The sequence below is a fragment of the Mus caroli genome, chromosome 11, assembly GCF_900094665.2.
Source record: "Mus caroli chromosome 11, CAROLI_EIJ_v1.1, whole genome shotgun sequence".
NCBI lineage: Eukaryota > Metazoa > Chordata > Mammalia > Rodentia > Muridae > Mus > Mus caroli.
In genome coordinates, this window is record NC_034580.1 from 23,834,847 (window position 1) to 23,848,143 (window position 13,297).

At 39.5% G+C, this 13,297-nt stretch overlaps 1 protein-coding gene across 1 annotated transcript in view; it reads left to right on the top strand.

Moving 5' to 3' along the window:
* Positions 1–11,910, top strand: part of LOC110304178 (zinc finger protein 625-like) — a 145,912-nt gene extending 134,002 nt beyond the window's left edge. Inside the window, exon 2 of the mRNA XM_029483230.1 lies at positions 11,659–11,910. Within this exon, the coding sequence (XP_029339090.1) occupies positions 11,659–11,910 (252 nt within the window). The remainder of the gene's footprint in view (positions 1–11,658) is intronic.
* Positions 11,911–13,297: the final 1,387 nt, after the last annotated feature.

Consider the following 13,297-nt stretch of genomic DNA (forward strand, 5'->3'; position numbering starts at 1 on the left):
CCTCCTCCTCCTCCTCCTCCTCCTCTTCTTCTTCTTCTTCTTCTTCTTCTTCTTCTTCTTCTTCTTCTTCTTCTTCTTCTTCTTCTTCCTTTTCTTTTTTTTTTTTTTGGTAGAGGCCATGCTAATGTCTTAGGTAAAGGCCCTGGTATTTATTCTCTCTTTGATATAGAGGCCCTGGCATTATTTTTGTAGGATAGAGGTCTTGCTAGCATCTTTGTGATATAGAGGCCCCACTAATATCTTTGTAGTCTAAAGGTCGTATTAGAGTCTGTGTAGGGTAGAAGTCTTGATTGTATCTTTGTATAGTAAAGCCTCTGCTACTGTGTTTGTAGGGTAGAGTCCTTGGTGGTTTCATTATGAGGCAGAGGCACTTATGTCTTTGTAGAATCCCTTCTAGTGTCATTGTAGGGTAGAGGGCACATGAGTAGAGGCCTGTGCCCTCTACATGAGTAGAGGCCTGTTTCTGTCTTTATAAGTAGAGACCCATCTAATGTCTTTGGGGGGGGTACTTTCTGCTAGTCTCTTAGTGTACAGCATCTGATAGACTCTTTGTAGGGTAGAGCCCCTGGTATTGACCTTGAAAGTTATAGATTCTGCTAAAATGTTTGTAGGGTAGAGACACTAATATCTATGAAGGGTAATGGCACTGCTATTGTTTTTGTAGGGTATAGGCCCTTCAGTTATCTTTATATGATATAGGTTGTGCAATTATCTTCATGAGGTAGAGACCCTGACATTGCCATTTATGAGGTAGAAACCCTGTTAGGGTCTTTGTGTTATAGAGGCCCTTCTAGTTTCATTGTAAAGTAGACATCTGGCTAATGTCTTTGTGAGGTAGAATCACTGTTAGTGTCATTGTATGGTAGAGGTGCTGCTAGAGATAGAGGTGTTTGTAGGATATAGGTTCTGAGATTATTTTCATAAGATATAGGCCTTGCTAGTGTCTGTGGTATAGAAGCTCTGCTCCTGTCCTTGCTAGTGTTTTTATGTTGTAGAGGCCTTACTATTATCATTGTAAATTAATGATCCTGCTAGTTTCTTTGAAATATGGAGGTACTCCTGGTATCTGGTATCTTTGGGTAAACGACTTGCCTGTGTCTTTGTGATGTAGAGGTAGTGATAAAGAGGTGATGTAAAGGTAGACAATATGGAGACCAGCTAGTTCTTTTAGTATAGGGATCCTGCTACTTTCTTTGTGAAGCAGAGGCCCTCCTAGAGTCTTTGCAGGTTAGAGGGACTGCTAGTTTCTTTGTAATTCAGAGTCTGCCACTGCCTATTTGAAGCAAAGAATTTGTTAGTATTTTTGTAGGTTAGAGGTCCTGCTTGTATCTTTGGCTAGTAAAGGTTCTGACATTGTCTTTTTAGAGTAAAGGCCCTGCTAGAAATTTTGTAAGATAGAGGCCCTGCTAGTAATTTTGTAGTGTAGAGGTCCTGCTAGTGTTGTTGTAGTATTCCCAAGGCTACATTCGCTGACTCTATAGTAGGTTCACTTTTATTTGCACACTTGCTTCCATCTGTCAGACACATATATATATAGAATGTCTGAGAGCTACTTCATCACTTTCTGATGTAGATTTTCATTAAAAATGAATAGTTAAAACCCATTTCTCTGGTAGGTAGTTGTTATGAGACACAGATGCTTTATTTGTTGATTTCCTTCAAAATAAATATAGCCTTAGGTTTAGCCTTTGATTTCTTTTGGGGCGGGGAGAGTATCAGGGAAGATCTTGGAAATGAGGATAATTAGTGTATGTTACACTTTCTTAACTGGGCATGGAATAATAGTTGCTTAGACTGATCAAAGGTAGCATTTTCTAGAAGGTAAAATTGATCGTTTCTGACACTGAAAATTTTTACTTGCAGAGTACTCAGCAGCCTAATTTTAGATCAAGGGACAAGAATCTATTCAATGAGATATGTAAGTATTTCCCATGCAGGACCACACCCTCACAAAATAGTGTCACTAACATGGAAGCCTGTTTATAGCTGCACAAACTGAAACTCAGAGAAGTTATTTAACATGGAGTCAGCTATGCTGTTGACTAGAGATATAGTAGGCAATAAAATCTAGTGCCCATTAAATGGTGACTCATGAAATGTTCCCATCTGTTCTTAACTGAAGGACTAGTCTGTTAGAAACAACTGAAACTAATGAGCTATAGGTCAGAGGCAACACGGAAGTGAGTGCTATTTAGAGTCTAGAGTTACTTTCCACATGATTATTGCAGCTCTGTCACTTAGGTTGCCATAAAACTATCTGCTGATTTACTCTGAGCTCCTGGCCTTGCCTCATAAAAGCATCTTTGTGATTCTTATCAGAAACCATCCTCTGGGATGACAAATAACATCCGTCACTAAAAATGACATCCATAATATTGTAGCCAGAGAAGACAATCTTTTAAAGCTGTCAGTGAAACAAAGGAGATTCTGAAAGATGCTGATGTGATCTCTTTAAAATCTTTGAACATTTTCAGGCATGAAGATGAACTGTCTCTTTGTACCTGCAAGATGATCCCCAGACTGTAGCATACCTCAGTCAAACTCATTGTGTCTGGAGGTAAGATGTGATAACCTGAAGGTCAGTTCCTGCTGGATGACCTCAAGAGAGCTAGTAGACTATATCTGGGATGGGAGTAATGGAGGAAAGGCAGAGAAACAAGTAACATACAGTGAATTGCAGGAAGAGGAAGTGAGAAGTACAACCAATGTGGGGGCCAAGGTAGATAAAATAGATGCAAACAGAAACTGATGTCATCTAAGCAATGAAATAAACAATACCTATCAAATTGTCAATTTTACAAACCGAAATTCACTTTAAGCAATGGTACTGTCTCCTTGTCTTTTTCGTAATATTTTTTCAGGACTGAAAAATGCTAAACTCTCAGTATGCCAGTTTCTGTTGTTGTTGTTGATGATGATGTTTTTTGTTTTTTGTTTTTTGTTGTTGTTGTTGTTGTTGTTGTTTTTAGAAACAGAGTTTCTCTGTGTAGTCCTGGCTGCCCTGGATCTCACTCTCTAGACCAGGCTGGCCTCAAACTAAGAAATCCGCTTGCCTCTGCCCCCCAAGTGCTGGGATTAAAGGTGTTCATCACCGCTGCCTGGCTAGTATGCCAATTTCTATAACTCTAAAACATATGGGAAGAAAAGAAATAACATGTCCCTTTAAAGAAAAAGAAGGAGGTGAAGAAGAAGGAGAAGGAGGAGAAGGAGGAGGAGGGGAGAGGGAGGAGAAGGGAGATGAGGAGGAGTAGGAGGATGATGATGAGGAGGAGGAGGAGGAGGAGGAGGACAACAAAGAGGATGAGGACGAGGAGGAGAAGGACAAGGAGAAGGAGTCGAAGGAGAAGGAGAATGAGGAGGAGGAGTAGGACGAGGAGGAGGAGGAGGAGAAAAGGAACTGGAACTCATGTCCTTTTCTCATAGGGGCAGAATGCTAATTATTCTAAATAGGCAGAAATGCACATCACCAAGACTAATGAACAGACTCACTTTCCAAAAGAAGGAAGCAGAAAGTCTATGAGCAGCTTCCATAGCAGAGGGCAGAATGGAGAGGATGGAGGTTCCCTGTCTCCAGAAGGCTGAGGGTGTTTCTAAGGGAGATAACTTTCCTTGGAGCTCATATGTCTGTGTAAATATACAGGAAAACAGGACCAGCAGTGACATTGACAGGGTCAATATACATCCACACATTGTTGCTTCTCCATGCCTGTTACCAAATTGTGTTTTATATATACCATTGGTTATACTTTACAAAAAGTTATAACAGCAGCAGCCAATGCAGAGGCCAAAGAAACTGAAAGCCTACATTTTAATACTCTGTTCCTTAAATTTTCTCTTCTTTTGTAATATAATTGATGGCTTTTCTCTTTTATTGGTCTACAGTGAGTTGTGGACTTACTGAACATTTTTACAATTCACAAGGTTTCCAGACTAGGTTGTGAATATCAGACTGTCGAGTAGAAGACAGAACCAGAGGTTGAATAAGTTTCCCGTGCCACTGCTTGCTGACATGGCATTTAGTCTAAGTACCTCCTGCTTCTAAGATACCACTTCCATAATTACCAGGATTCTATTTTCAGTACAATAGCTGATACAATGTAATTGTACACCACAGAGGTAGAGTATTTTTGCTTTCTTTGAGGATCTTTTTTTCTATCATCATACAATATTCGCCTACTCATTCATAGCAGTTGCTTGTCATGCTAAATGAGAAAAGCACTGGTTCTGAAGTGCTTTGGATCTACAGGTTATATTGCTTGAAATGTACAAATGTTGTAAGACAGTTGTCTATGAGAGAGCTAAAGTTCTCTTCAGCTAAACTTAATATTACATTGGTTGGTTTTTCCTGTCTTTTGAACCTCCACCACCTCTAACTTAGCAGCAGCATCCTCAAGGACAGAGTGCCTAGATCCATTTGTTTCTGAGGCTAGAAATCCCTGATTCCCCAGAATGAGCTTAGAAGTGATTCATTTAAACAACTTTATCACTTTTTTTGCTAGCTGTCCAGTTGGTGCCTGACATGCTTGATATCTCTTATTCTTTATTTCACAATGAGATTGCCAGTGGAATCTAACAACACATTATATCATGGACAAAATAAATAATAAAAACATAGGTCTGACACCAATTATTGGTGGACTTCAGATTTCAGTAACCCTGGAAATCTTAGGGCACTCATTTGGAGGATAGTTGAGGTATGCAGTCAAATTCTGTAATTTGCAGTTGCTCCCTAGGGCAGGGACTCTGTTAGGTTTATTTATTAGTTTCCCATTACCTGCTATTTGGGAATCTAAAGCATACCAGTTTCAAAGAAGCTTCTCACTAACAAGCTGCCATGCAAGCCTGTGTTTGATGAATTCAGAAGGAAATATTGAGAATAATTGTTCTCAACATATTATGATAGAACAGATGGGGATAATGTCCTAATCCTCAAAACATTTCCAATATGTAGCAGTTTCAGCAATGTGAAAGTAAAAGGAATGAGATTCTGTACTAGAAAGTCTTCAAACTGAAGCCAATGCAATGTTTCCTCTATCTATTTAGGAAATGTTTTCTACTAGAAGTAAGATTGTTATAGAGACACCATAAATGCTTCACTTCATTTTCCTTTATCCTTACTGGAAAAACTGGTAGCAATCTAGAAAGCAAGAATAAGATCCAAATTTCCTGTCTTAATATGCAACTAGTTCAATTAAGGATAGAATATTTGTATGTGTGAGTGTATGTGTGTGATAATACTGAGAAGAAGGTTATATTTCAATCATTTAGTGTGCTGTAAAAATACATACTTTCGGAATGAGTCTAAATGTCCATTACTGCAGTGTACAATGTAAAATAAGAAAAATGTTTGTAGGATTAGATATGTTGACAAATAATAAATTATTAAGTATATAACATTGCTGTCATTCAGGTAGCAATTGACCTTAATCTGTTATGTACAATAATATTCTATACAGACACACTTAAAAAAGAATATAATATTTGATAATACAAAACTTTGTGCAACAGACCAACAATGTATCTTTACCCACAAACCTAGCACCCATCCTATGAATAGAACATGGCCATCACTTTACAAACTCTATTCATTTCTTTTTTTTTCATTTTTTGTTAGATATTTTCTTTATTTACATTTCAAATGTTATTCCCTTTCCTAGTTTCTGCTCTGAAAATCCCCTATCCCATTCCTCCTCTCCCTGCTCCCCAACTCACCCACTCCAGCATTCTGGCCCTGACATTATATGAACTAAACAGTGCCCCCAGAGCTCCATAGGACTAAGCCACCAATCAAAGAAAACACATGGTGGGACATGTGTCTCTATTGATTTCTATCTCGCTCAATTTCTGTTTCTTTGCTGTCTTACACAGGCATCCGCCTTGCCCCTTCCCTGTCCAAAAGTCCTATGATCTCTGTTCCTGTGATTCTTCCCTGTCTACTGAACACAGAGGCAGGTATTGTCAATATACCTAGCTTATCAACTTTTAGTCTAACATTGAAAAAGAAACCCAGCACTGAGATTTTATAAGAAGGTTTTGTTTATTTGACATAGTGCCACGTCTTGAGGAGTATGGTTACTACTTCTGTTTATAAGTTGTCGTGACTTTAATAATCACCCAGGTTGCGCTTAATGTTTGTTCATCATAGTAGCAAACAACAAAGTAAAAGTAACATAACAAATACTGATTCATAAATCACACAAAACATTATCTAACATGGTTGAAAGGTGTAGACAGTTCATGAGTGAATGTGATTATGGTGTGGGAGTACAGCTAATTGGATAATCATAGATAACACAATGGAGGAGCTAGAGAAAGTACCCAAGGAGCTAAAGGGGTCTGCAACCCTATAGGTAGAACAACAATATGAACTAACCAGTACCCCCAGAGCTTGTGTCTCTAGCTACATATGTAGCAGAAGATGGCCTAGTTGGCCATCATTGGGAAGAGAGGTCCCTTGGTATTGCAAACTTTATTTGCCTCAGTACAGGGGAATGCCAGGGCCAAGAAGTGGGAGTGGGTGGGTAGGGGAGTGGGGGTGGGGAGGGTATGGGGGACTTTTGGGATAGCATTGGAAATGTAAATGAAGAAAATACCTAATTAAAAAAGAAGAACAGAAAAGATGGTGACAGTTTCTGATTAATTATTAATTAATTCTTGAAATGCACAATAGTTGTACTCACTTTCTTATTCCCTACAATTCCTGTAATTTAAAAGAAAAAAATATACCCTGTATGTAAACTCTAGAAGAATTAGTGTTTAGCCAGAAGAATCCTAAACAGTCTATTGGGAATTTGCTTTTCATTGATCAAAAATTTTAATGAAAATTATGAATAAATAAAATTTGAGAGAAAAGTTTTATCTTTAAAGAAATTATGAGTGGTGTTATATCTATAGACATTTCTAACGTGTGTAGTGGGTGGGTTTTAAGCTCAGTTTTAAAACTGTCCTCTAGATTGACCAGCACAGCAAATGTTCTCAGAAGGTCATAATGCATTATGCCTTAATGGAGTCTAAATTCTAGTTCTGCAGTTTGAATTGATTCTGTGACTCAGCACAAATCAGCCTCAATGCTCTCATGCACTTATTATCCACTGCCCTGCCTGGAGTATGATGACAGCATAGAATAACCCTTAGATATAGAGCATATTTAAATAAATATTTAAAAGATTCATGTACGAGAGGTATTAGAAATATCTAAGTGTGAAATTACACTGTGATCATTCCAGACTATAGAGGCAAAGGGCATATTTAAGTTCTTAATGAAATACTGTGTCACAAACTGAATGCTGTTAATTGAGAAAACACTTTTTAGTGTCCAGGAGAAACCAGGGTTTGTGCAAATACAAGAATCCTTTTCCCATTGAAACAATGTCTCAAGAAGCTACATGAACATTTACAAAGAGAAGTTCCTTTTTAGGTAAAAATTTAACTCAGATTCTGGAGAGATGGATCAGTGGTTAAGAGCACTGACTGCTCTTCCAGAGGTTCTGAGTTCAAGTCCCAGCAAACACATGGTGACTCACACCCATCTGCAATGGGGTCTGATGCCCTCTTCTGGTGTGTCTAAAGAGAGTAATGGTGTACTCAATGTACATAAAATAAATAAAGAAATCTTAAAAAAATTAACTCAGGAGGTAAAGATAAGAGTTCTTATGGGTGCAGATTGGCCCTGATACCTCCCACCACACACTGAATAAAACCCTAAACTAAACCAAAAACAGCATCAGCTACAGTGGACTGACATATTTGTTGGCAAAAAGAAAAAAGAATATGCACTGTAATCAGAGGTATCATTTGGTTTTAATAGGGTCCATAATTAAAAGCACAGAATTAACAGGCCATAAGGACTCTTTAAACACACAGATATACAGTCTGGAAAAGGCTTTACTGTGAGGTATAACCACTTGAAGATGCTGTGGTCCTCTCTGTCTACACTCATCAAACATTACCATGACAATATTTTACAGGCCATGTACAGAGGAAACAGGCTTGCCCTGCCTACACTACTTGATGCTCCATAGTTTTCAAAACCTAACAGTGGCTAGTCTTCAAAAATTGGAATGGTCCATTTATCCTGCACTCCCATGATGCCCAAAACATATTTTGTTGTTCTTCAAAAGCAGATGGTGTCAAATGATTGATTTCATCCTTGTCAAATATGTACTTCCCAATGTAGGGGTAAAGAAAAGGCACTTCAGTTACTTGAGAGGCAACTGTGAGAGTAGCTTGACCTCAGTATTACTTGACAAGTTTTTTAATTCTGTGTGCTCTGAGATGTTGATAAATGTTGCTTACTTCATGTTTCATATTAATCAATACAGTTTTGCCTATGACTCTGACTTAAGGCCTGTGAAGCAGGTGCATATCTCAGAATAGGTCAGTTTGCAGCCTCTACCCAGTTGCTGCAGTTAGAATTGCACCAGACTGTGTACACGTTGTAACCCAAATGAGATCACACTTCTACTTGGCCTGTTAAATCCTCATGGCAACTCTCAAACTGATACTGAAAAAGATCCTCAGGCATTTCTGCTCAGGAAGTATATAGTACATTCTGCCACAAAGAAGACTTGGCTCCCGGGCTGGCCTCAAATTCATCTCATAATCCTCCTGCTTCTGCCTCCTTCAGCAAATCCTACTGGGATGAGCCACCACAACTGGCAGAAGGGGGATCAAAATATCCATGGGAGGAGATACAGATTCAATGTTTGGAGAAGAAACTGAAGGAAAGGCCATCCAGTGACTGTCTCACCTGGGGTCCATCCCATGTACAGTTACCAAACCCAGACACTATTGTGGATGCCAACAAGTGCTTGCTGACAGGAGCCTGATATAGCTGTCTCCTGAGAGGCCTGTGCCTGACAAATGCAGAGGTGAAAGCACACAGCCATTCTTTGGACTGAGCACATGGTCTTCAATGAAGGAGCTAGAGAAAGGACCCAAGGAGGTGAAGGGGTTTGCAGCTCCATAGGAGGAAGAACAATATGAATTAACCAGTACCCCCCAGACTAAACCACCAACCAAAGAGTACACATGGTGTGACTCATGGCTCCACCTGCATCCTCTGCATAGCAGAGGATGGCCTTGTGGGACATCAATGAGAGGAGAGGCCCTTGGTCTTGTGAAGGAAGGAAATGCCAGGACAGGGAAGCAAGAGTGGGTAGGTTAGTGAGAAGGGGGAGGGGGGAGGGGAGAAGGGAGAGGGGATAGGGAGTTTTTGGAAGGCAAATGAAGAAAGGTGATAAATTTGAGATGTTAAATAAAGAAAATAACTAATAAAAATATAAAACAAATAAACAAAAAAACCAAACAAACAACAACTACAACAACAACAAAAAAGAAGTCTTGGTTCCTTTCCCCTCACAACACATCCTCTTCACCCCAAAAAGACATTTGCATTTGTATAAAAACAATTAAACATTAAGTTCTTAGTAAGAAAGGTCAGGTCATAGAAACTTATATAACTTACACTTATTGCAATCAAATAATCATCTCACATATCCCCCAAATAAGCAGCAGTTTCCTTTTTTTTAATGCACTGAGGTCTCAAAGTGCAGTTTTCCTAGTGAATTTAAGTTCCACCACCTTCCCTCAGAGAAGCCATGATATTAATAACAATAGTGATACAGTGTTGGACAGCCTTTGTTTAAGGACCTCCAGAGAACAATTTACACATGAATCGTTTTAGTTAATCTTTTTAACAATCCTGGAAAAGGATTAGGATTTCAGTCTTATTGGCAAAGTCACTGAAATATTAAGTCCAGAAATGAGAGCTGTAGATAGCACCCTTCCCACTTGGTAAGTCTGCCTCACAGATAACTGTTTCAAAGTCTGGGAATCTGAGACTGTCAGTAGCTCATTTGAGCTAAGGTGTAATCCCAAATGGTTGTACAAGTTACCTTTATGTCCACTTTATAGAATGAAAACCTGGACATATAAAACACCGAGTCTTGTGCTTATACACATTCTCCTAACCTCATGGATTCAGACTCTATTTATAGAAAGGCCAGACAGGACTTCATCTTCCAAACTGGAAACTCTAAAGAATTACAAGTATTTTTTTTTCTGAAAAGTTAAAGAAATCTGACACCCACAAAATTCAATTTAGCCAATTCCCAAAATAATACGTTAGTAATGAATGTGATTTTGCATAGACCTGGAAATCAGGAGGAGTTGTGAGAGAGGGAGGGAGGGAGGGAGGGAGAGAGAGAGAGAGAGAGAGAGAGAGAGAGAGAGAGAGAGAGAGAGAGAGAGAGAGAGCGAGCACTCAACAAGCAGTTGAAGTATGTGTACAGTGTTTCTACTGTATGTGCTTGGTTGAGTAGAGGCAACTCTAAGACATGACTGAAGCCTGTTACCTGCTACTAGAGAAGGACAGATACTGACACTGCTCTTAGGAAGATCACTGCAACATTCAGCCTTCACTCTTCTGTTAGTCACCTTCATTGGAAAACATGGTATAAGAAGCGAATGTGTCCCCGGTGCTGTGGTAGGATTTGCAGAGCAGCTGGGTAAGCAGCTATGTTTTCCCCTTATCTTCTGTCTGTGATATAAGACCTATATCCCTTTCCAGTTTCAAAGGTTTGACTATTTCCTAGGATGAGAAATGCCAACCAAGCCGTACCAATCACCATAGCCCCTTTTAAAAAATGTTTTATCATCTAAGAATAATAAATGGGATGAGTTCTGCTTTTAAACAGCCAGTTTAAATCTCTAAAACTATGTCCAATGTTCTCCTCTACAATACAAAGCTCTCAAAGTCAATACCACAAGACTTTAGCTACTGACCCAGGCTTACCTAATAGTATCTCTCTGGCTTTGGACAGACCACTATACTTCCTCATGCCTTTCCTTTTTTGTGGAATTAAACTGCCTACTTTCCAGAGCTTTGCTACTTCAATGAAGAGTGTGAGGAATATAGGCACACACATATATAAATAAGAATTTACTAATGAACTAAACATACCTATCTCTATGTATATATATTTCTTATTACCAATAGTACTTTAAATATATGTCAACACTTTATATTGTGTTCTTTGTATACTAAAGTACACATATAGGTAGAGATTGATGTCATCTATTTCACCTTCAGGTTTTTTGATGCCATGTAAGTAGGCCCATTAAGGTTTACTGTTTGTTCCCAACACTTTATTACAGTCATGTTCTAAATTCAAGAAAGATGGATGGAACAGCACATTAGCTTGCTGTTCATTAAGTCAATATCCACAATTATTCCTTTCTTAGCTGTTTCATCTCTCATGGGAGCCCCTGTAATGCAGAGACATTAATATGATATAGATAGTTATAAACATGGTCCTCCAAGACTTCATAAATGAACTCTCACTGGGATCCTTACACACTTGGTGCCCAAAGCTTAGGTCAGAACTTTTATGTCTACCTTGTACCCTGATCCATATTTTCTCTGGCACAAATCATTCTGAAAGTAGCAACATTTTGTTGCATTGAGAAAGAAACTAGAGGTAAAAATTAAATTAACAGTTAAGTAGAGAAGTGCTTGTGACATCATGACTTGAGAGGTTTAAACAGCACTTGCTATGAAAGAAGTCTTGTGGGATATTTGGACACCCCCTTTCCTTCTCCCTGCCCTTTGTGTTTTTAGCTTTCTCTTCTTCTCTTAAACAGCTCTTCACTTCTTAGGAAGGGGAAGTTGCTTCTGCCACTTCTGTTGCTGCAGTTGGCTCCACCTCCTTCTCTGCAGTGCCCTCCAGGTTACTCTGTACCTCCCTGCAGTTAGTTAGGTCAGGCTGGGATGATGAGAGGCCTACTAGCCAGTGTGGGGTGTGTCAGAACTTCAAGCGATGTTTCTGGAGATCAGACCTCTTCCCAGGTGTTACAGCTCTTAGGACAGACGAAGACTCAGATGACAAAGTAGTTCTTGCACAACTTTAATCCTTGCAGATAGGATTCTTTTTCTTTCTTTTTTTATTAGATATTTTCTTTATTTACATTTCAAATGCTATCCCCAAAGTTCCCTAAACCCTCCCCATCGTCCTGCTTCCCTTGCACCCACTCCCACTTCTTGGCCCTGGCATTCCCCTGTACTGAGGCATATAAAGTTTGTAAGACCTAGGGGCCTCCCTTCCCAATGATGGTCGACTAGGCCATCTTCTGCTACATATGCAGCTAGAGACACGAGCTCTGGGGATACTGGTTAGTTCATATTGTTGTTCCACCTATAGGGTTACAACTCCTTGGGTACTTTCTCTAGCTCCTCCATATTGGGGGCCCTGTGTTCCATCCTATAGATGACTGTGAGCATCCACTTCTATATTTGCTAGGCACTAGCATAGCCTCACACGAGACACCTATATCAGGGTCCTTTAAGCAAAATATTGCTGCCATATTCAATAGTGTCTGGGTTTGGTGGCTGATAATGGGATGGATCCCCGTGTGGGGTAGTCAATGGATGGGCCATCCTTTCATCTTAGCTCCAAACTTTGTCTCTGTAACTACTTCCATGGGTATTTTGTTCCCTATTCTAAGGAGGAATACACAAGAAAATCAAGAAGGAAGATCAACGTGTAGATACTTCATTCCTCCTTAGAATAGGGAGAAGATAGGATTCTTACATACAATTTTGGGGTGAGTAAGTGTCTGACAGCAGGTTCTTCTCATTGGTTTGGTCTGAGAGCTTTGTGGAAACCTTATTTGCACTGGCGCGGGGCAGGGGGTGGGGGGAGGGAGGTTGGTGCGTCTCCTACATGACTGATGGCTGCATACCTCTCTGCGGGTGGTGGGATGTGGGTGAGGCTATGGAAGCTGTAGCTTTGACAGGAGCCAGGGGTCCAGGAGTAGTGATCGAACACCTTCCATCCCATGCAGCCATAAACCACCACCCACTGGGTCACCAGGCTTCCAGATTTTTGCTCCACCAGGGACCGTGTCTGTGTACAGCCCACCACCCCACACAACCATAGATTTTAGTAGAGATATGCAAGCTCCTAATCTCTCAGTGTTTAAATAGACAAGCTGTCAACATGATACTTTGTTCATCTATTGATACAGTGTGTATACTATGTTTCTAGAGCACAGAAGATGAGATAAAAGACAATGTCACCATGAATAAGCATTAAACTGAACTTTTGTTGAGATTTTATTTAATGAAATAGAATCAATTAGATATAATCACAGATCATTTCCCCTCCTCCAGTCTTCTATCTAGAGGAAATTGATTGTTAAAGAACAAGTTGAATTTAACCAAATATATCAATATTAGCAGACACAGTTTAAGGTAATGATAAATATAAGACACAGAAAAATTAGGTCCAATAGCCCC